The sequence below is a fragment of the Gallinula chloropus genome (assembly GCF_964237585.1).
Source record: "Gallinula chloropus genome assembly, chromosome: 2".
NCBI lineage: Eukaryota > Metazoa > Chordata > Aves > Gruiformes > Rallidae > Gallinula > Gallinula chloropus.
Genome location: NC_140086.1, coordinates 88,125,771 through 88,150,343, shown reverse-complemented (window position 1 = coordinate 88,150,343; position 24,573 = coordinate 88,125,771). Strand labels below are relative to the sequence as shown.

The 24,573-nt window shown below is 39.5% G+C and overlaps 1 protein-coding gene across 1 annotated transcript in view; it reads left to right on the top strand.

Annotated features, from left to right (window-relative positions):
• Positions 1 to 24,573, top strand: part of PIGN (phosphatidylinositol glycan anchor biosynthesis class N) — a gene marked incomplete at its 5' end in the record, with an annotated part of 88,182 nt that overhangs the window by 44,143 nt on the left and 19,466 nt on the right. The window contains 11 exons of the mRNA XM_084279732.1: positions 456 to 488; positions 2,592 to 2,670; positions 4,037 to 4,219; positions 7,480 to 7,616; positions 8,631 to 8,730; positions 8,845 to 8,937; positions 10,310 to 10,401; positions 13,839 to 13,950; positions 19,064 to 19,172; positions 22,849 to 22,951; positions 24,127 to 24,229. Of these exons, the coding sequence (XP_084135858.1) occupies positions 456 to 488; positions 2,592 to 2,670; positions 4,037 to 4,219; positions 7,480 to 7,616; positions 8,631 to 8,730; positions 8,845 to 8,937; positions 10,310 to 10,401; positions 13,839 to 13,950; positions 19,064 to 19,172; positions 22,849 to 22,951; positions 24,127 to 24,229 (1,144 nt within the window). The remainder of the gene's footprint in view (positions 1 to 455; positions 489 to 2,591; positions 2,671 to 4,036; positions 4,220 to 7,479; positions 7,617 to 8,630; positions 8,731 to 8,844; positions 8,938 to 10,309; positions 10,402 to 13,838; positions 13,951 to 19,063; positions 19,173 to 22,848; positions 22,952 to 24,126; positions 24,230 to 24,573) is intronic.

The window sequence follows — 24,573 nt, the reverse complement described above, 5'->3', positions numbered from 1 at the left end:
CTCAATGGATGATAAACGGCCTGTGATGAACTATACCTGGTCCTGAACGGAGAGATAATCAGCATATTTCATAACTCTGCTTTCTAGTCTGGCATGAGATGCAAATTTCTCTAGTCAGTTCTTTGAATTTTTGCTTAATATAGAAGGAGGCAAAAAGTATCTTAAAGTCATGATCAGCCCTTACGTTCAAGGTGAAATATATGAGCAGTCCATAGTTTCTGGTGGAATTCATGAACTTTACAAAACCCATCTGCAGACAACTTTAAATGCAGAATCTTGGAAGGCATGCATGTGGAAGTAAGGTAAAATGTGTGGTATTATGTTAGCTGTTGAAAATTAACAATACGCCTGCTAATGGTATCCCCATTTGACAAAATAATTGCCTTCTGCATCTGACTTACTGAAGTTTTGCTGTTTAAAACCCCCATTTATTCTGTTACACCGTCCTTGTACAGAGATCCCAGGTGCCGTCATCTAAGAAGGAATAGGTGAAGACTATTGTTCATTAATAATTAAATGATTCATTGAGAGTAAAAGATAATTAAGGGGGTTATAGCTAAATAACTGAGGATACAAAGTCAAAGATAATTTTAGCACATTAAAAATGTGTTGAATATGACAAGGATAGAATCCACAGAAAGTACGTGTAAAACAATAAAAACGAGGCAGTGAACATAGGAACATCTTGGATGCGATCAAGTCCTACATAAAGCTGCTTAATATTTATTCCATATTTTTAAAATCCTTACCTAAAAGCTGATATTTCTTTTTCCTTCTCCTATTAATCTCCACACAATGTGAAAACTCCCACCTTGGTTTGGTGTTTTGCTCCCTTTACCCTGCCAAAAAACTTTGCAAAACTTGAAGGCTATAGGTTTCCTTAAGACAGTACTTGGGGCTGGTTCACCTGCTTGAAGAATTGATTCTAACTGGGAGTCACCATCAGCACATGCACGTGCTGGTAGCCCTCGGCCTGTGGAGCTGTACAGTTGGCTTTCACAGGAACCAATGACCACATCTGCTATTTTTCAGCTCTGTTTTCTAAAATACTTTGTTCTCCCCTCAAAGTTACAGTGATCAAATGCTTATCAATGCCTTGTCAGCATCATCTCCTCCCTTCGTCTGTATCCACAGGACCTCTCTTTCCTACCTCTTTTATAGATACCATCCTTCAGCTCTTCTCTAGTTTGGAGAGTCAAGCATTTTTTAATACAGTTATTTAATTTATTCTTCTCAAAAGTAAGATACATTGCTGCTGCTGTTATCCAGTGTTTTAGAAGACCTCTGCACAATACTGTTGTGCTCTGAACTCAGGGAAACAGCATCAAAATATACCGGGATGTTATTAGTAATAAAAATCCAAACTGTTCAGGCACAAAATCCTTTCACTGTATTTCAGGGCTCATAAGATGATATGTGTGCATCAGCTGCATCTGGGTTGTTACAGGAGTGGCTCCTGAGTGTTTGATGGGAGCTGCAGGAATGGCCACACTGCTGTGGTTCAGCAGAGTGACTGTACAGGTGATTGCTGCGGATTTAAACAGTAGAAGTGAGACCCCAGGGCCAGTCCTCATTTGGCACAGCCTGAAACATGGTGGTGGTGGCGGTTGCTTATGAGGTGTGCGAAGGAACACCTGCAAGGGCAGGAGGCAGGCAGGCAGGCATGCAGCTGGGCCATCATGTGCTGGGGATGCCGAAGGGATGATACAGTTCCACAGAGGTGTTGGGAAAGGCGTGAAGGAAAACTGCTGTTTGTGTTCAGCTATCAGAAAGACGTGACCTGTGATAGTTCACCTGTGGTGTCTAGAGTAACAGTGACCATGTCGCAGCTTATAACTTGCTCAGGGTAAGCCTGGATCCTTTGGCCTGCTGCTGTCTTTGAGTTGTGTTCAAAAGAAAGAAAAAATGAAGTATGGGGAGGAAAATGCCGCCTCCTCCCTTTGTTTGAGGTCACTTGATCGGTTTATTTCTCCGTGCTGCTACTTTCTGTAAGGGAGGAATTGTAGCATATATTTAGGTTGATGATCAAATACATTAAAATCAGAGATTTGTATTGCTGACCTCAATGTAGCCAAGTAACTGCGTTATCCCCTGCTCTGAGGATTCTGACAGCTTCCTTTGTAACAGGAGACAAGCTCTTGTTTTTCAAAGAGAAGATTGTTAGGCATCATCCACTGCTAGTGTGGAACCTGAACAGTTCATCCTATGCTAACAGGCTTAGGAAGCTTTTACAGCCATTTATCAAATCACTTAAATTGCTTAATTTTTCTCTGTGCAGTGCTTCTTGTCCAGAGCAATGGTCAAGAATAATGTACAAGGGAGATAATTTTCAGCAGTATCAGATGGGGACATCTATGTAAAAGAAATATCTCTTAATGCAACAATCTTGGGGTAAGGCAATTGACACAAGTGTGAAGATGAATGTAGAGGAATGGATTAGTTCCAGTTACCTAATTAGCTCTAATGAAGCTCAGAATATTTTGTTTTGTCGTTTCAGAGTTATTTTTTATTACAAAGTAAAAAATCTTTTCTGTCTCTTCATCTGCTTATGAAAAGAAGAAACATTAACATGTCTTTATGTTGTTGTGCAGACCACTTTCTGATTCTGAACAGATCAACTTTTTAAAGAAAGCAAGAGAATATATTCAGCAGCAGAAGTACGATGAAGCGGTAAGTTTGGTTTTGCTGTATGCCTTCTAGAAAATTTTTACTCAAACTCCTATTATATGTAAATGTTTAGATTTGCTTAACTTGAGACTAAACTGGGAAATGAAATTTTTTGCTCCCTTATCGTGCCCAATAAAATCCTACTTAACCTGCAAAATTCTGCATTTTGGCATCAGTTCTAACAAATAATACTGACTTGCTCTTTTTTTTCCCTTGTACTTCTTAAACTGTTTGTGAGCATTCTATAGTACAGTATCTCACAGTGAATGCTTTTGTGTTCCACTGTAGAGGAGGGTAAATTGAGAGAGAAACTGAGCAGTGTACATCATGGTCACACTTCTTGGGCTACTAGTTGCATGAAAAAATGTATGATGTTTTCCTCCATCACAGATGCTGCTTTGTTCCTTTACCTGAACCATCTGTTCTTGATTTTAATTTCACATTTCAGTTTGTTGGAGCCTGAGAGCCGTATGTGGAGTCACTCTGTGCTTCCCAGTTCCAGGATTACTTTCAGTAGTGTTGGCACTACTTACTGACAGGGGTACTCAATGGGTGAAGTTCACTAGTGCTTGGGTTCTGCCATTCACAGAAATAATTTGTAAAGCTAAATAATACAGAGCCTCCCATTCTAGCAGGTTTAGTTTCCTCACTGACTTCTGTGTTAAAAAGCCCATGAAAAAGTCAAATATACAAGATTACATTTAACCTGCCAGATGCATGGAAGAATATTCCATTATGTGTTGGGGTTCAGCCCTTCCTTTTCCATAATCTATTTCTCAAGGTAATAAATAACTATTTTATGCACAAACCAGCTAAATCCATTTCATATCCTGTGCCTTTTTATTTACTTCATTGCTTACACTGTGCGGTTCTGGGCTCCCCACCATAAGGACCTTGAGGTCCTTAAGCAAGTGCAGAAAAGGGCAACCAGGCTGGTGAAGGGGCTGGAGGGCAAATCATATGAGGAGCAGCTGAGGGAGCTGGGGATGTTTAGCCTGGAGAAGAGGAGGCTGAGGGGAGACCTTATGACCACCTACAACTACCTGAAGGGAGGTTGTAGAGAGGTGGGCAGTGGTCTCTTCAGCCAGGTGACAGGTGATAGAACAAGGGGAAGTGGCATGAAGCTGTGCCAGGGCAGCTTTAGATTGGATATTAGAAAAAAAATTTTTACTGAAAGAGTTGTCAGGGCCTGGAACAGGCTGCCCAAGGGAGGGGGTTGAGTCACCTTCCCTGGATGTGTTCAAAAAAAGGGTTGATGAGGTACTTAGGGATATGGTTTAGCATAGGTTGGGATTGGTTGGACTCGATGATCTTCAAAGGTCTCTTCCAACCTTGTGATTCTGATTTTATATGTTTTGTCTGCCTCCAGGTATCTCTATGCAAAACCCTGATTAACCTTGCTTTGGAAGGCTTGTCTTACTACCACACTTACGATAGACTGTTCCTGGGTCTAAGCATTGCAGTGAGTTTTGTGGGCTGGACAACTTACGTGATTTTGGTCATTATCAAGATGCATACCAATTTGACCAAGACTGTCCAGGCTAACAATAAGGTAGGTCAGCAACATGCCATGATTGTTTTTCTCTATGGGTTTTCAGCATGGTACATATGCTCAGTCTCTCTGTGTGAGAGACCAAACTGCATGCCTTCCACTTCTGACTGCGTGTGGAAACTGGCAAACTGTGGAGTTCTCTATCTACTGCAACCCTGTGTAATGTTACTGCTCAGCCCATTCATTAGGGCCGATACTTTGAAGCTGTGTAAATCTGTGTGTGTAATACCATGCTTTCTCACTTTTGCCATTCCTTCAGCTGTGGATTTTACTAGATGCTAACAGAAAAGTAAGCAAACAGTGATTTAAAACTATTTAGAAGGTCTGTCTTTAACCAGAAGTCAATTTTCAGTTACTTGTAGTAAAGTCAGGACTGTTGTAGTAATACTTGTTTGGAAGAATACAGGCTTCAGGCTTCGATTTTGATTCTTGTTCTTTACTGTAAGGCCAAAAAAAAAAAAAAATTAGTATGTAAATGGTTTTATTCCTGTTCCTCTTTGGCAATGTGAAATCGGTTTTCAGAGGCTGTGCAGTCCAATCATGCCATTTTTTAAATGTATAACTTCTTTTAATAGAAAGGTGTACTGTGGTTTCACAGACCAGCTTGCTCTCTTGCTCATCGTGATTTGCAAGGCTGCAGCAAAAGACATCAAAGATGAAGGAAGCTCATTCTAACATTATCATGGTTTGATTTTTTTCACAAAGTACAAAATCCTGCGAAATTCATTTACTTTCAGTCATTCTTCAGGAAAAAAAATACCTCAAAAAGATGAACAGGCAAAAAGCTTGCATTTCATTAGAGAAGGATTAAAGTCTTGGGGGGAGGGGATGGCAACTCTCTCAAACTTCAAGAATTTGTTTCAGAATAAAAGGAGTTGTTTCATTTGGTAATGTAAATTAGAATAAGCACTTACTTTGCATCTTTACTGCCTTCGATATATTACTGTGAGAAAATTCCTATCATGCTATCTTGAGGTTTTTACTACTGGCTGAAATGAGATAGTCTTGGCCTTTAATGAAAATGATCAAACAAAATTGAAATGGAAAATATTCATAAGTGCTGTGCTGCATGATTTAGGTTTTATTTCATCCAATAACTGAGGAGAAATAATCCAAGATGCATGTTATGTTAGAGATGAACAATATAATTACAATAAGTAGACTGAGTATTTGGCATATTAATAACTACATTTAGTAGCAACTTCACATTTTTAGTTGACTTCAGATTTCTGTTTGATATATTGATTTTACTTATTGAAGAGAAATTTTATTTTAGTGACAATGTTTAAAAAAACATGGTTTCTTAGCTCATTGTCTATAGATTTTTTTCTTTCCCCAGTTTTACTAAGAGGCCCTTTTCTGTGGAAGCCTTTTTTTAGTGTTCTAAATACTTTGGGGATCACAGTGTGACGCTAATGCTTTACTATATGGAAGTTATTAGGTTTAAAGCTAATATTGAAGCTGCTTAAAGAATTTCGCTGAGAAACTAATCTACCATTGACAAATAGTCGTCTGCAAAGCACAGCCTTATAAAACCTGAAAGGAGCCTCTGAATAGTGAAACTGCATATCCCCTCTATTATCTTTGAAAGTTTTCATATGCAGCATAAGCAGCACAGAATCCTTTTTTTTTTTTAATTCACATGTTGTTTTGCCTAGTGAGAAGTCTAACCTTTTCATCTATTTTTAAACATCCACAGGAAATGCAAATCTGGTTTCCATTTTCAATGCATGACCAGCTACATTGCACTCTCTAATACTTATGTCTCTATATGGAATAAAATGTTGATTGTATGTGTTTACTCATCTAATGATTAATTTTATTCTCTGCATATCATGTCTATGCATATTCATTCTGCCTATATGTGAGCAAATTTAAAACTAATTGAATTGTATTAGGTCAGCTTTCTAGGTGACACATTTTTTTCTTAGTTTAATGGCATATATTAGAAGAAATCCTGTCTTAAAAATCATTTAGGACTTGTGCTTGCTGTCAGCTTAGATCAAGGCAGTTTTATGTCAGGTATGGGGGCAGGGGGACACGCAACCAGAAAAAATGCTAACCTGTGGGTGTGAACTGCTCATTGAACATCTTTTCTTCTCAGCATATTTAATGTAGTCACATATCTGTGTACATAACTCATTCAAAGAAAACGCATAGAAGAAAATAGTGGTTTCAGTCATTACCTGCCCAATACGCTTCAAGACTGCTCAGTCACTAAAGCTGCCTTTTGCTATATCAAGTTGATATATGTAAAGCTAAAATTGTTTATTTAAAACTTGTGCATAATTTTCCATTACCGGTTATTCTTCTGATATTACATCTGAATGTCCCTAAATAAGGCAGAGTGATTCAGTGACTAGGAGGAGGCAGATGCAGAGTGATTGTTAAAATACCCCTCTTTGCACAAACAAGATTGCTGCTGCCTGATGACTCAGGGCTAGCCTACCTGTCCATTTCAAAAGATCTGTCTTGAATGTTCCTACCTACAGCTGTCTCGGTCCAGGCATATGTTTCTTTGACTACACTGTGGGTTATGATTAAGGATAATAACAGCTCTACCTATGCTAGGAACCTTTTAACACCATGCAACTCTAGACCTCTGTTGTATTTTGAAATTGTAGGTTCTTTGATTAAAGCCATCTCTCCTGTGGAAGGCTGGTTGGAAGCCTCCTTCAGTAGCTGTGCCTAGATCCTGAAGAATTGCATTGGGATTTTTTCCAGTAGGAGTTAATACTTTGTATTTTAATTTAATTATTTCTCTTACAACTGTTTCAAGCAGGAGGAGGAAATGTGCTAATGGAATTTTCATTAAACATTTTGATTGTAAAGCTATGAACTTGAACTCGAAAGGTTGAGCTCCAAGTCTGTTTTTAGACTCTAAATTTGAGAGAGTTCTTATTTTCCATTTCTCTGGCTTCCAGTGGATTTCAAGTGCATTGAAACATGGGACTTCCAGATCATACAAGCATGCCTTGCCTGTGCAGATTTTAATGCAGGACCTTACTTAGAGACACATTTAGAATTAGATCGTCAAATCCTACTGTTGGTTTGGGTTTGGGGTTGTTTTTTTTCTTTCATCTGTCTGGAAACAGGGTCTGGGGTTGTGTACATCGACAGAAGGCAGCTTGAGTGGCTGTGTTAAAATAGCATTTGCTTTACTGCATAACTAACAAATGGAAAATAATGTGTAGATTAAAACATTTTATTGCTGTTTCGGGAATGTTTGTTCAAGTTTGGTGGTGGTTTTTTTTTTTCAGGAATCTACTGTTCTCGTCTATGGTTTTGCCTTTGTTGGACTGATAATTGTATTCTTCCTGTGGATTCAAACATGTCCTTGGACATACTACGTGTACTGTCTCTTGCCAGTACCAGTATGGTACGCAGTTGTAAAAGAGTAAGTAAAGAATACAGTTTACAGAGAATGTTTTCTAAAAATGGGTGTACAATTCCTTTTTGTTGACATTTTTTTCATACCTTTGGGAGGAAAAGCTAGGTATAATTTTATCAAACTTCCTGAAATGTTTCCTGAGAAATTCCAGAGGAGTCTGGTCTATATTTCACTTGACACATAAAGTACTTTCCGAACAGACAGATACAGATGCCAATTCTAGAAGATAGCTTTTCTAGGAGCAAGAATAAATTAATGTCTTTCCAAGATGAAATGGTTTTAGTTCTCTGTAGCAAAAGGGTGCTAAAGTCTTGGGCACTGACTTTTGTAATATGGGACAGGTTGTTCCTTTTCTTCACTGATTTTGAAGTAGTATGGTCCTGCAAAGCGTCAGCTACGCTGAACACCAGGTGCTTTTGGCAAAGATGCGCTTGTCATATTGAGGATTGTGCTCTGACATTGGAAAAAACCTCATCTTGTTTGGGTCTCCTTTTACTCCAAATCCAAAAATACTTGTTAGCTTCTGATTTCTGTTACTTGCCTAATCTCCTGTCAATTCTGTAGCTACCAACTTGGTATTAATCAGAGAAAATGAGACCAACCGCAGTTAGATAATGAGCTGGCTCATAAAAAACTGGAAAAACTAACTGGGGATTTTTTTATCTCTCTAAAGCTTCTGAATGTTTCATCAGTTATGATGGACGTTAACCAAAAATATTCATAAGCTCAGAGCTGATTTGGATAAAGAATAATCTGAAGCTTGTCCAAATACTGGCAAAGATATGCCAGAAATGGGATGGGGAAAAGCTGGAGGGTTTGTTGTAGATTTCATGTGAAGTAAAGCTGGGTAGACAGAGCCACAGGCCATCACCTGCTCTGTTTCCAAACAGCAGGCAGGATCAGCAATGCCTGAAACGTTTCTGGTACTCTAACCCCCTCCGTGTCCTTCAGAGGTGTAAAATCCTGTATTGTTTCTGTCTTTTAAAAATAATGACTGTCTTGCTCCATCATTTTGAACAGACTTCCTGTTATTCAAGACCTTGCCACAAATCTCTTGTCGCTTCATATCACTCAATCTGTAGGATTCATCTTGGTTTGTATGCTGGGAATTGAAATACTAGTAAGTATTTTATCCAGATATATCAACAGGGTACAGCATTGTACTTCTTTGAGGAATTCTAAGTTTTATTAGTATGCTTGTTTTCCAGACCTCTATTTTATTTTATTTTATTAGGTTTTCAGCTTTTTCTACCGCTCCACGCTTACAATTGGTCTTCTTGTCTTTGCTGGCTGGCCAGTGATCTCACAGCTGTGGGTTCAAGCAAAGGTACTGTGTTGCTTTCCTCAAAAAGAGCATTTTAAGTGGCTGTCAGCTGATTCCATCTCACGGTGTGGGGACTGGTCCATTTGGAAGGCTGCTTTAGATTCTTGTTCAATTACACGTATCCTGATGTGTCATGAGCAAAATGTAGCAAGGCAAGGGAGTTTAGTACAGTCTGGATAGATCTGTTACACAAGGTAAGTATAAGACTGCTGAAGAATTTTGGGGGTAGCTGTGATTTAGCAGGTTTCTGTTGTTAATGAGAACTACAAAACGTTCGACTTAAAATCATGTGTAACGCACTTCATTAACCAGATTGTCACAGCAGCAGAAGTGTTGGCATGTGGGATTGGTGAAAGTGACACTGTTCAAGTAATATGATCATTTATTGAAAGAAAAAAACCCAGATAACTGAAAACTGTCCGTTACTGTCTGCAATCAGCTGGCACACATTGTTCCTCAGAGGCAGCTTTCTGCAGGCAGAAACCGCTCCACCTTTGTCGATATGGGTGTGAAGTGGCAGAGCCTATTAACATAAGAAACATTTCTTCTGTTAGTTTATTCAAATATCTCTTATTTCTCAGGATACCTATAACCCAGAGTTCTGAGGTAACATTAACATTTTAATTTAAAAAAAGTCAAATTGCTAAGTCTTGCTCTGCAAGAACTGTCAGGATGGATGCTTGTTATTTGGGGGTTTTTTTCTTAACTGTATTTGAGTAATCAAGTAACTTGTCTTAAAGTTGAGAATACACAAAAGATGGTTTGTAGCACTGAAAATTTCCTTTCAGGAACTTCAATTCGACTTGGTTTTCAATGCCAAGCCATACGGCTCCTAATGTCTTTATTTAGAGTAAAGTACCTAGGATAGCACAGACTTTAGAGAACTACTTAGATGATTATGGTGGTTAAATCAAATGGCATTCAGATTCAAAGGCTGGAACATGTTACCCTGTTGCTAGAGAACAGGCGATTAGTTAGCTGCTGCAGACTGATGAGATTAGTTTCATTCACTGCTTCTGTAAGGTTACTCATCAGCTTTCTGTCTACTGCAGTGTGTGTGAAGGCCACACTTGGAGAAAGTGCTTTTAAGTATAAGCTTAGCTTTAATTTTAATTGTCTTTGATAGGATTTTAACAGCTGTGTAAATTAGATTCTTTTCTGTATTAAGTTGAAGGGCTGTAACACCGAGGACCCTGTGCCCTTTCTTCAGTTAATTTTACTCTGGATACCTTCGAGGCTTTTTTGCCCCGGGGGAGATGATACTGACTGTTAGTAGTTCGCTGGAGGATTTTGCTCTGATTAGACAATTGTCTGTCCACATGACCTCCACAAAAATCCTTTTATTTTTTTCTTTCTTTTTTTTCCCTTCTTTTAGATAACAGCATTGATCTGGACTCTTCTGTGTCTGCTCCTGGCAATATTTCCCTTAATGCCTGTTGTAGGAAGAGAACCAAACATTCCTCTGGTGTAAGAATAACGTCTTGCTCTTTAAACTTGTTTCCCTCTTTGATATTCAAAATTTAGGCCGACTTTTGATATATGTGAGGAACTGTATTATTGAAAGCTGGCCAAGACAGGTATTGAAATTCAGAATTTAAATAACGTGATTATAGAGACCTCAGTTATTCACTAATGTGAATGAGAATAGACTTTTAATTCTTCTGCTACATCCATTTTCTCTTTGCATTATTCTGGAATTTCCTGTAGCGGGAAACATTTTGCACAATACAAAAATGCAAATTTTGCATTAAAATAAAGGTCATCATTAAAGGAGGAGCTTCACTGGGGTGAATGGTAAATAGCACTCACATACATCAATAAGAACATTTATTCAAAAGCAATTTACTTTGACAGCATCTTTCTGAATTCTTCTGTCTAACTTTGAATAATTTGAATTTTGAATAGCACTCTGTACCTAATGAGGCACTCGGGGAAATAGAACAAATAGCATAGGCAGGGCTCTTTCCTTCCTCAGTGTCTCCTTTGTCTAGTTTTCCACTTGTGCTTATCTTTTTTGTGTCTTCCTTTCTAGTGTCCCTTGTCTGTTTTTCTACAGTTGTTAATTTGCATTTTTGTAGTGTATTTTTGTTGTCTGTCCCATCTCTTCTTGTGAGGTACTCTTTCATCTTACATCATTCTCTCACATCTGGATGCAGTCCATTTGGTTGGCGTGAAGGCATTAGGCTTGTGGTATCCCTGTAGTTACTGCAGAGAGACTTGAGTTGACCTAGAGACTGCAGCAGCTCCTTCTGCTGTCTGACAGAAGATACTGTGCCCCATCAGAGCCAGGGTGCCTGATCCTCAGTAGAATATGGGATTTGAGCAGCAATATTTGATTGCAGACAGACTTACGAGCCTGGATATTTCCAGAATTATTGGCATTCTGCCTCAGTATTATCTTACTGTGATTTAAATCCATTTATTGAAAACCCATCTTAGTTGTGATGCTTGGGCACATTAGAAATATTTGGGATAAATCTGCTTTGGCTGTATTGCAGCTTCTCAGATGTATGTAAACATGTATGTATTTCTGCTGGTCCAAATGGGTAGGGGTTTTTGTTATTCTTCAGAACACATGAACATAGCTTAGATATCAAAATGAAATTAAATTACCTTTAGATTTTTCTCCTTAACACTTCTTTACATTCAACTTACTGAGGCTGTACATCTTCCTATTTATTCTTCTAATGAAACATTGTACCTCTGAAACAGTTTGTGCCTGTCTGAATCTTGTCAAGGGGGTTTTGAAGCTGAAAAGGCTTGAAGCAACAATTAAAAATATATGTATATGTGACACTTCAGGATATTGAAGATGAAGGAGATGCTGGGAGAGAAGATACAGGAGGGAGAAATTAGAGTGCCAGTGAGAAATGGGTGCATTTATTAAATCTGTTCTTGAGCAGTGGAGCTATATGTCAGGTCAGGGCTGCTTCAGTACATTAATAAAACTTGTATGGTATGAACAGGGAGCTCCTGACTCAACTCAGTCATAAAAAGGAAGCGTACAGGAGGTGAAAGCAGGGTCAGATGACCCAGGAGGAACATAAGAGATGCTATCTGAATATTCAGGATAGGTTAGGAAAACCAAAACTCTCCTGGAATTGAATCTGGTATGGGATATAAAGTGCAGCAAGACAGCATACAGCAACAAAAAGAAGACTAGGGAAACTGTGGCCCTGCTGCTGATTGGGACATGAAAAGGCTAAGGTCATCTGCCTCCATCTTTACTGCTAAGACTGGTCATCAGGAACCCCAGCCTTCAGACTGCTGAAACCTGCAGGAAAGCAGGCTGGAGCAGACTGGTTTGACAACAAGCCACCAGTGTGCCCCTTGCAGGAAAGGCCACTGCTATCCTTGGCATCGCCAGGATAAAGATGAGGAAAGTGATTACTCTTCTTTACGCAGCCCTGATGAGATGCATCTGCAAGTGCTGTGTCTAGCTCTGGGCTTTCTGGAGAGATGTGGGCGTACTGGACCAGGTCATGAGAATGGCCGTTAAGATGAGTGAGGGATTAGAGCATCTGTCACAGGAGAGTGAGAGCTGGGACTGCTTATCCTGCACGAGAGATTGAGAGATCAGGAACTGGTTATTCAGGAGAATAGAGGACACAGGAGGATCTTACTAGTGTATATAGATACCTGTCAGGGGGAGAAGTGCAAAGAAGACATTCTTCTCAGTGTCTGCTGAACAGCTAAGAAATGGGGAAAAGATACAGGTACAGGAAATTCCATTTAAACATAAGCACAAAGCTTTTTTATGCTGAGGGAGATCAACACCTGATCAGTCTCCCTAGAGAAGATGTAGCCTATCTCCATCAGTGGAAGTCAAAGATGACCCAGAGCAGCCTGTTGAAGTCAGCACTGCTTTGAGAAGGGAGTTGGACTAAAGTGATCTCCAGAGATACCTTCCAACCTCCATTCTGTGAATGAGTAGCCTGCAACAGTGTTCCCTTATTGGTTAGATCATTAATTGAAAATTGTTATTGTGATACAGCCTGATTTTACCCAATATGGGGTATTTGTACATTCTTTTGTTATGCCTGAGAAAACATGGGTGGAGCAGTCAGAAATGGACACTTCTGTCAGTAGTCTCCCAGTGGAGATGCCAAGTGCCAAGTGGAAGCGAGGGCTGTGTCATTTGATTACATCCAGGTTGTAGCATGACAGAAATGCTGGCAAAAATTGCTGCTGCCTCACAGTTCTGTTGCTTGCTTGATGACTGAAGGGAGGCAATTGGAGGTGGTGTTAGTATCAATCTTTTAGTGAATAGTGTCTGTTATTTTGGGATACTGTCATAATTAACAGACTCCTTTGTAATACCAAGCAGTATTTTTTTCTGTGTTTGTGATGAGTGACAGTCTTCCTCTTAGTCTTGCTGTTAGACCACTGTTACAATCAAAACTATAGCTTTGTTTAAATGCAAGTGCACTGTTAGATGACAGACCTTGAAACCACTGATCACTGTTACTATTTTGTTTAAAGTATTATTTGGACATAATTAAAAGTACCTTAAAATGGTGAGTGACATGTGGCCAAAACAGAGATTTTTGCCACTACCACGAAGAGAATATGACTGTATTTGTGAATGGCAAATTTGTATTAAAAAAACCCAACAAACCAACCCAAAACACAAATACTCCACAATTAAAAAAAGGTCTTAGCCACCACAAATAGAAAATAAACCAAACCCCAAACAGCTCCAAAAAAAAAAAAAAAAAACCAAACCCAAACTGGATGCTGGGTTACATTTTGTTTTTCTGAAGCTGGATATTGTAGTTGCCTTAATTTATTCAGTCTTGATACTGTAATGAATTATTTCATCTTAGTGAAGAACATGTCTATGAAACTTTCCTGAAACTTTTGATGATACTTACTGGGATTTTACCGTTCTTTTGTTTTTACAGAATAGCAGCTGGCTTGCTGACTCTCTTGATCTCTTGTTTCTCATTGCCATCTCTATGTAAAAGTGAAAATAGATACAGAAATAATGAAGATATGAAAGTACATTTGTATCAGGTCAGTTGCTACTTTTCAGTAATTCTGTATGTTACATGGTTTGTACATGCAAATGTTTTACAGATTTTCTAAGAACACGTTCCTACCAAGGCCACAGTCTTCAAGAAGAAAATTATTGTTCCTAATAGTTTACCAGCCCTTGACTATTTCAAGAAGACTCTGTCCTCATGATAATATGCATTTTTAAGTATCATAATGCTGTGTTCCCAAAAGCTCATGCTGTGTCTGTTTGTGTATCAATACCCAGATGTGCATACTTGGAGGTGCATAGATGCTTGGAAGGTTTTTGTGTTTGTCCTGCCTTCAGTCTGCGTGTGTTAATCCCAGTAACCTTTACAGGAATTGCACTTGCACACTAAGGGCAGGTTTGCTGGTTCAGGGGTTCTTGCCAGTGTCTGGCTGTTGAATAACAATGTGAGACTGATACTGAGCTGGTTTTCTCTTGGTTTGATCTTCTTTCAGAGGAAAGACGAGATAATTTTTTGTCTTTATAGCTTCATGAACTAGGTCTTTTCATAATAGGTGATAATTAAGTTCTAGAGAGCCTTAAGTTTCTAATAATACTTTGCATGTCTGCTGTCTTCCCTTTTAAAAAGAAAACAACTTATTACAAGAGAAGGTTTTTATTTCAGGACCAGCTTCGTTGGTTATGACTTATGTGCTAATGTCTTACTGAGCTAAGCAAGGCATTCATTATATCAGTGATTTAGTTATGGAGATCAGATTGGCTAAGAGGAGGAGGGGAAAAACAACGAATGTTTCAAATGCCTTTACCTGAGTGCACCCGCATATGTTATGTCCTGGTGGTTTCTCTTAACTTTTCCAGGTTAGCTGTTGTCCTGGTTTCCATGGAGGTAGAGTTAATACTCATTCTAGCAGCTGATGTAGTGCTGTGTTTTTGGATGCAAGATGAGAATAATGTTGATGTTTTAGCTGTTGCCCAGCAGTCAGGAATTTTTTAACTTCTCATACTGCCCTGCCAACGAGAAGGTGGGGGGCACCCAAGAGTCCAGAAGCCAGGACAGTTGACCCAAACGGGCCAGGAGCAGCTCAGGAACCAGCTGAGCGTTGACTTTGTGTGGTGAGGAGTCATAGAATCATTTTGGTAGGAGAAGACCTTTAAGATCATTGAGCCCAACCAGTAACCTAGCACTGCCAAGTACAACCACTAAACCGTGTCCCTAAGCCCCACATTTATGTGTCTTTTAAATACCTCACCACAACTCACCACACAACTACTGCAGTGTCTCATGCAGTGTAACTTTGTGGAGAAAGGCAGAAATGACAGTGAAACAGATCTGTAGTCAAAAAGTAATGCCAGGCTATTCTTGAGCCGAATCAGGAAATTCACTCACACAGCACTGAGATACTTAATTAGCTGAAAGTGTTCTGCCTGCTTGTTCAAGGAGTAACATTTTCATTTTTCTCCCAACCTTTAAGAAGACCATAAAGGTCCTCAAATTGCTCCTTAATCAGAAGATATTTTACAATAGTGACATCTAATTACTAGTCTCTATTAGAGTTTTATTTCAAAAGCTTACTTGGGAATGGAAAACATGGGTTCCACCGTTCACACTCTGGGTAAGGCAAGGATTGGAAGGAGAGATAATTCAGACTGAGAGGGAGGGAAAGGATGTTACAGAGGCATTGTGCATTTAATAACTTGTTTTGAAGTTAAATTACGTTTAGTTGCTTTGAAATGTGCAGGAATACAAAAGGAAAATGTCATAAGAGCAATAGAATTCCCTTGGTCTCCTTTTTCTTTTGAGTTTTCAGTGAACACAGGGAAGGGGGTAATGTTCAAAAATGCTGGCATATGAGTTTTGATTTACAGCTCCCAGGCAGTTTTAAGGGTAAAGTGAATCCTCTAATCAGATGAAACTTGCAATGACAGACAGTGATCAGGGCACTGATACTCATATACATAAGCACACACAGTTAGGTTCCTGCTTTGCAGCTGACAAGGGTCTTTTAAGAGTAGAGTTTGCAACTGCCCTACACGTGTTGTGTGGAGGCAGGCAGTCACTGAAGGCAATGTGTTCCTCTGATAACGTTGTTCCTTCCTAGACAGGAAACTAAGATTAGTTGGTTGATGTTCCTTTGTTTTAGGGAATAAGAAGATAGATTAATTTCATACAGGTCTGACTTCTGTGTGCCACTTTCCTGGCAAGTCTTAACTGAAACAGAAGGGAAAATATGGTGTCCCCTCCTCATACTCTTTATGGTTTGTCTTGGGATTCCCTTAGCACCTCTGCTAACCGCTTTTTTAGGTTCAGCTCTGACTAAAAGACTTTGAATTACACAATGGAGAAGGAATGGCTGATGTGTTACGAGTTCATTTTCCCTTTTAGCAAAAAGCCTACTGATCTAACCAAACTTCTCACTTCTCTGATCAGGATGCACTGACTCCTTTTATTTAAATCCTTTTCCTCTTTGTTTTGATAGTGTCTGTGTGCAAGAACCCCCGTAAATCTTTCATTTCACCTCACCTCAATTTTTTTCATTGGCTCATTTAGGATGAGATGCATTTTCGTTCAAGAAATAAGGTAGTATTTCCCAAAGGCTCAAGTAATTCTTGTTGCCTGAGTTGTTCTTTGCAATTTGTTTTGGAATTGCGTCTAAATGAAAACACTTCCCTTTTCAGTTCCCTTCCTATTTCAGTGCAAGAGAGAGGGATTCAGCAGAGCCTAGGCTTTTTGATGTGTTTATGATGATTTTTTTTTTTCTCTTGTAGACCACTTTCTTTTTTCTTGTCCAGGTGAGGTTCCTTTTTGATCTGGGAATTAGCCTGTAGTGAAAATATGCCTGGTAAGGAACAAAGCGTGTTCCATTACATTTACTGGTCAGAAAGAAACCCAGATTGTCAGGGACCCTGTCAGTTGGCAAAGAAAAAAAAAAAGAAAAAAAGAAAAAGAAAAAACCTGCCATTTTGCATGTAGTCCTCCACAGAAAAGATAGTATCCTTTGATCTGATCCTGAACTACATGTTTTTGTGTTGGTTTCGCCATGAATGGGTCAGTGTCCACCTTAGCAATTGAGTATGAGCTACATACTTGTATGGATCTGAGAGGCCATTTAAATTGATTCCCTGGGTTTTTTGGACCTAGATACTATTGATCTCTAGCATAGATATTAGCCTTAATGAAGAAAGTCTCAGACAACCAAACAGCATGGTCAAAAAGATTTTTAAGTGAAAATGTATAACTGCAGACATTCTAAAAAGTAAAACTGCAAGCTTGAGTAACCTCATATGGTTATGTTGACCTTGCTGTTACAAGATCTTCAGTTATGTTTAGGGGAAATTTTGAAGTTGTGATACATGCCACTGTCTACTTGGGGCAGAAGATGCTAATTACACCCTCAGTTTCTGAAAATTGTCTCATGTTGTCTCTTGATATTATTAAAGCAGGAATAACTTCTTTTTTGCTGAATTTTGTTTGCTATGGCAAGGAGAAAATTGTCTTTTGATTAATGCTATTTCTATCTTTGAGAAGTCATCTTCAGGAATGGTGGAAGCTGGTGTTAGTTCTAATCCATCAGCTAGACTGCCGCAGTGCTTACTGGACAACTTTTTCTTTTTTTACTTTTTTCCCTCCTGGAGTTAACACCAGTTTCACTTTGCCAGAAGTTTCATAAATGTAAACCAGTTGCTGCTCCCATTAGTTCCAGTGTTAGGCCAAGTTATCCTCAGTTTGCATCTCCAAGTTGAGTCTGTGCAGTTGAAGAGTCCTGGAGATGTTGGTGAAAGCTGAAACCAGGTTGAACATGATTTAAGCTGCCAACACAGGAGTCTCAAAAGCAGATGCTGGGCCCTTCCCTGGAGACTGGCATGTATCTACCAACAGTAAATTTGGTTTACTAGCGTGCTCGGGTCATCACAAACCTTCCAAGGCACAAGATGTATCGTGGGAGATGACATAAAGTGAGTGCAAGGTGACTTCAGCTGCGACTAGGGGATAGCAGAGCTCATGACACTAAAAGAAGTTGAAAAGTTATATCAAAAGGGAGAGATCTGGCCTGAATACAGCAAAAGCATCGCAAATAAATATCAGAAGTCTAAAGGGGACAATCCCTGAGCTCTTGGAGGCTTAGTGCTTTGACCTATCTTATTGATGTCACACAGAAGTAGAAGTTATGTGTTCTTCTGGCCTGAAATTAAATAGAAGCAGCAGATACTGAGCACCTGTGAAACGGGGCCAAAAACCAATGCAGACTGCTAAGGATGTCCTCTGGGCAGGGACCACTGCATCTGGCAGGGGTATGGCAGCTATTCATATGTTAAAGAGTGATGGATGTGAATACTGTGTAGTTACTTTACTCTAAAAAAGCTACAACAGCAATTATATCTTGTAATGCAGTTTTAAAGCACGTTTGCAAAGTACCATGCATGCTTGATTTGCCTTTTAGTGGAACTGCAGAGCTGTGAATAAATAGCAGTAATGGAAAAGTTGGCTCAAGCCTTTTCTTGGATAATTGTCATCTTTCAAAACTGACTGACTCATGGGGTGATTTTGCTAAGTTTTTTTACACCTACTTGATGACTGAATGGTGTCTCTTGACTTCACTGCTTTTCTAAGGCAGAGGGCTCTGCTTCAGGTGGTTCAGTTTCATTTGAACAGCCTGCTAAGATGGCAGCTTCTTTCCATCTCATAAAATCCATCCCAAATCTGCTCTGCTGCTGCCATCTCTTCTTACAGGAGCTGTGTGCTCATGCAAAGCTCTTGCTTTAACTAGCATTCCCCTTCCACCCTGTACCTGATCCTGCAGTGAAGCCAGAGGTTCTGCTAGTTCTTCATGGTTGCTGTTTGAGGACAGATGCTCCTCAGAAAACTGGAGACATATGTTTTCTGTGTTTTACGTGAGTGTTTAAGGAGTTACCCTTGACAAAGAGCCTATCATGTCAAATCAGAATAAAAAAACCCCAAACCTAGAATGAAGTTTTGAAAAGCATAAACTGTGAAAAGCTGGAAACTCGACACTGCATACCAGATTTGCTCTGCCTTAAGTTGATTCAGATGAGTTTATGCAACTCTTAATCGTGTTTATGTATTTACTATAGGATGGCAGAGATCCATAAGTTCATCATGTTTCATTGTCTGATTCTTCTTTCTAGATGTTGACTATTGCACTTTCAACCTACGTTGTGAGCAGTACCCATGACAGTCTTAAGAACAAGCAAGGATTACCTGTATTGAATCAAATTATTAGTTGGATGACTCTAGGTAAGAACATCTTCCCTCCCAAACTTGTATGCTGATGCTTTGTGGGGTTTTTGGTTGGGTGAGGGGCAGTGACTCTTTTTTTATTAACAGCTCATTTCTGCACATGTTCTTCTGTGTCACTCCTAAGAGTTCTTATATGCAGTCACTATTCTTTCCTGAGGTTTTTTGAGGAATGTGGTAGAAAGTCCTTGAAAATACTAATTCTTTGTATATTTGTAATAAAATGCAAACTACTTAAATTTATAAATATTGTTATCTTTTCTTTTGAATATTCTGGATATCCTGGATGCCCCTTTCAGGGATGTGGTGGTGCAAATTCCCTGTTTGTGTCACTTGGAGACAGATAAGGGTGACATGTTGTGTGAGCAATCTAGTTAAGCCTGGGGAACTGAGGGAAGATTGTTGCTGTATTTCTGTTGAGTTGAAACTTGAATTTGCAGCTGATGGTGAGGAACCTTGGGGTATGGCAGTGCTTTTCAGAACTGCCTTGCAAAACATCTGTGAACTAATCATAATGTATGTTTGATACCTGTTACGGCCTAATTATTCAAGAAAATGTCCAAGACTATAGATTTTTCATTACTCTCAAAATCTTAAGATTAAACAGAGCAAATGTAATTATCACTGGGTTATGGACTACAGTAAAGCAACATCTTTGGTACTTCAGCTATAAAATCATTTCTGTAGAGCTCCATTAGATGATGTTAGGCGCTGTTTATCCCGGAGTGATCTGGAATGTGGGATTTCTTTCACACCTAAACGTATCTCACGCAAAGTTGTAAGTCAGCTCCTTGCTGAAAGTCAAGACCAGGAATTTAAAGATTGCTTAATGGAAGAGTTACAGCTCTGGCTATCCAGTTGCTGAATGTCTTGTATATCCTGTGTGTTTCTGTACTGGTGATGTTTGAACTTAAGCAGATCTTGTCAGTTTTAGCAGTCCTGCTTCTGTTTGAGCAAAGGGATTCAAGATTAATACTACTGGTTGTGATCAGTGTGTGTGTGAGCAATGCTCTCTCTGTAACATAGTTTTCTTTGGAGCGTTTTCCTTTACATTGTGCTTTCCAAACTCTTCATAGCCTGTCAAGATAATGGGAGATCTCTGTGTGGAGGAATTCCTTGTAGTTGAAAAGTTGATGAAATCAAACATGTCCTGCTTGGCTTAATGGAGTAGGAATTGAGGGTAAAGGTTATCTTTCTCTCCTGTATAAGGGTAAGAGAAAAATGTTTTTCATTTGAGAGGTGATTTGGGCAGAAAGGTCTAGGGTTGTGAGGAAAAAGTCTATTAAAAATTCTCTTTGCTCTGGGTGATGCTTCTGTGCTAAAAAGAAACCTACAAGAGAAGTAAACTGTATGTACCTGAAAGTCTATTTGCTCCCATGGTGGTAGTGAATATTTTAGCAAAATCTTTCAGACTGGAAGTAATCATTTTAAATGGATATATATACAAGGTAGGAGCTTTATGCATTTGTTGAAGTTGCTTTACATAATTAAACACAGAACTAAGCGGGTAAAAAGCCAAGGCGTCCCACATGTCCTGGATACTCCTGTTGTAGGGAAATGCCCTGTCACTGTCACTAGCATAACCACAGCTAGCATCTCTCATCATGAGCATCTACCACAAGTGTGACACTGTAAGAATTAAAGCTACTATAGCTTTTCTGAGGTGGGAAACATCAGAGGTAGTCAAACTCCTCTTCACCTTTTTACTGAGTTGTGGAGGAATGACACTGTCACTTGTTGCACTCTGGCTTTGCACTGCTCTGTGTATTTATACAGTAAGAAATGCAGCTATCAGTATTCATTTGTAATAGCGATAAGCTGGACATGAGACTCCCCAGCTATTCATTCTGATGCCTTGTTTAAAGCATTAATGTAGGCATAACATTATGTGTTTGAAGAAAGACTGTATTTTGGAGAACTGGGCAGATGAATTAGTGGTGGTGGGTTCTGGCAGACCTTTGTCCAGGTGGCTTTAGCTGTTACGCCGCGTGGTTGGTGCAGTGTACCTTAACCACAAACATAAAACCAGGAGTCAGAAAGTTAATCCAGCTGCTTCCCATGTTCTTCAGAACCACCTTGATGTTAGCAGATATTTCTAAACAAATGCATGCTGGTTTTTAAAGTTTTTCATCAGTGGAAATCTAGTGTAGCAACTTGTCAAATTTTTGCAGGAATCTGGGGTCACAACTGAGTGCAGGGGGGACATGCAGAGATTTGTCTAGGTCAGGCAGAAACCTGGAGGTCTTTTGATGGTTAATATCCGATGTGTCACTTCAGAGATGGAAGGAAATGGCTAATTGCCATCTACCATCCACTCAATCTGTGATTGTGCTCAGGGAGCGATACACATCTGTCATACACGGAGGCTGGTTGCCACACTGCATTTCTTTTCACCTGTTCTGTCTTGTGGGGAGGTCCCTGGAGTTCCTCCTTGAGATGCGCATCCTTTAGCTATAGAAAACTACGAGTGATGCTGAAAGGCTGAAGCACCCTTGAAATGAAGTCACTTACAACTGTAGCAGTGCCCAAGGCTGAAAGCCAAGAAGTAAAATGTGTCAACCCACAGGTTGTAGAAACAGTCCCCCCCTCTCTTGTCAATATGTTTACTGTAAATACTGCAGTATACTATGACAATAAAAAGAAGTGAGCACTTGGCATATATTATGGGCTTATTTCTGTTCCTTACTAGAGTGATTATTAAATATGCCTTAGAGTTGATGCAATCTTTGAGCGATTCAGTAACGTGAGGGCACTATACAGCAGTGAAGAATCACACCAGTGTCATTTGTCAATGTGCTTCTTCATAAAGACATAAAATTCACATATTTAAAAAAATTTGGTTTCAAGATCTCACAGCAGTGCTTTTCTTTCTCCCTTGCCTTGCTTCAAGCACTGGCTACTTCTCTGCTTTTCTTCCTCCTTGCTCCTCCAGTAGCCTGTTTCCCCTCTTCCCAGCTGTCCTCACCACCAGCAAACTGCTAAGCCCTGTCCTCACCTGCAGAAGTTTCCCAGCTAGTGGAGTCTCTTTAGGGACAGCTCACCAGGGCTGGCTGGGCAGTTGAGCAAGGAGCAACATGGAACTCTTATGATGGCCCACCTGCTTTAGAGAAATGGCTTACGTGTGATTCACGCCTCTTGCCTTTACCAGCATATATGGCCTCTGTAGTTCCTTAAATATTTATGTTTTAAACCTTTCAAGTAGAGAAGCTGATAAGGTGATAGTTTCTGTATCTGTACTGCCAGTATTTTCAGTTGCAGCTCAAAACACGGCAAGTTTCCTAACCTAATCCAGTGGTGCAATGGCTCTGTAACTGCAGTTGCAGGAGGTGCTCAGGGCCATGGTATGTGGTGCTTAGAGTCATATTAAACAGCCAGTTTTTTGGATGGTGCTTTTTGCAGTATCTTAAGGGAACATCAGTTCATGGGAAGTTATTATTGGGGTTGTAAACTAGAAAGCTAGCAAATTAACGTGATAGTGACTCAAAATTACTTTTGATAAATATTAAATGCTCCAAACATTGGGCTTCCTTTAGCAAAAGGAACTTCTGAAAAGTAGGGCAGATATGACCAGTATTGAATTTCTCTACATGAAGCATCAAGATTTGAAGAACATTCTCTTGTTACTGAGGATGAAATGTTTTGCATGTAGTAACTGATGGATCTCTTTTTATTGCAGTTTCTTCCTTGGCGTTGCCGTTCCTGAGCCCCACATTTCTCTTTCAGCGACTCTTCAGCATATTGCTTTCCCTGATGTCCACCTACCTGCTCCTCAGCACAGGGTACTTCTTTCTCACTATGTTTGGATTTATCTTACATATGAAAATCAAGGGCTAATTATCAAACTGTCCACTGAATGTCATGAACATTTCAATCAAAGGTCTAAAGTGTCCTTCCAGCTGTAGTCTCACCATTTATCTCCTTGTTTGTGTTAGTTCCCTAAATAAAATTTCAGGGGAACTTCCATATTTCTCCTTGTATTATAAACACTCCTTTCAGCTAGCAGTGGCTGGAAGGGCACGTATTCAAACAATCCTGCACCAAAATAAGAAAGTTCATTTTAGTTTATGCCTTTTGTTGCTTTGGGACACACTTTTCTGCTTGCAAACAAAAGGAAATAGCTTCTTTCCCAGCTGCTCAGTACTGATGTCTAGTCATGGCTTAGATGACATGTGAGAGGAAACAGGTAGCCCTAAACCAAAGGAAAATATTATCCAGAGAGATTTTCATGCAAGTACCTTTTGCAAAGGGATGCTAGTTCCCATAAAGAGTAGGGCTTGCTTCTTTTTGGATAAAAGACAATTCCTCAGAGCTTGTAAATGAAGAAAACACTGTGTTAGCCAACCCTTTTTTTTTTTTTCTTCCCAACTCAGTTGTTCTTAAAAGCATAATTAATGGGGAGTATAGGAACCATTCTTTCCGCCTCCCCTCCCACTTATCCTCTGGATTTAATTACACTGGAAAATTAAGTGGAATAAAATATCTTAGAGCAGACATTTTGCAATAGCTGCCTTTTGTGTTTACTCTCATTTCAGATGAAGCATTTTTACTTATTTTAACGTCCTGCCTCCTTTTCCTCACACTTCCCCCTTTAAGATTTTGATCCACATGCACACTCTTACACTCAACAGTTTTCGCCTATCCTGGCTGTAGGATAAATGTTCTACACTTTCAGGCTGGTGTGGTGGTTTGACCCTGGCTGGAGACCAGACACCCACCAAAGCTGCTCTTTCGCTCCCCTTTTCTGCTGGACAGGGGCGAAAATAGGTATTGAGAGGCTCAGGAATTGAGATAAGGACAACTTCAACAAACTGTGGGTGTTACTCAGAAATGGGAAAAGAGAGGGGAGAATGCCATTAGGTGTTTGGCATGTTGTTTGTGCAAAGAAGAAAGAAACCTGTCAGTGTTACATAGATGTTAGTGACTGCACTTACTAGACTATTACGCTACTCTTCAGGTATGAAGCTCTGTTTCCACTGGTGCTCTCTGGTTTGATGTTTGTGTGGATACATATGGAGCAAGAAGCACTGCAGCACTATGGTCTTTCACTCAAACCAAAGGTAACAGCTCCAGCTATAACAAGTTAATTATCAGCTTTACCTTTTTTTTTTCTCAAGGATATAATAAATGTTCTCAGTGATTTTAATAGAGCAGCACTTGGCAGTTCTTTAAGCTTGGGAAACGAGTGTCAGCTCTTCTATGCAATCTCTCTGTAAGAGAGGTTATAGTTGATATTATTGAAGATATTCTACATTAGACCCATTCATAGGAATGCAGGAATCAGTGTGACTTTGTGGTTTGTTCTGTAGGTTACCAAGTTCTGTTTGTTGAGTGTCATGCTAATTCAGCATGAGGTTCAGTAACTCTCTCAGAGTAAGTGCAATGTCACTGTACTTTATTCTGA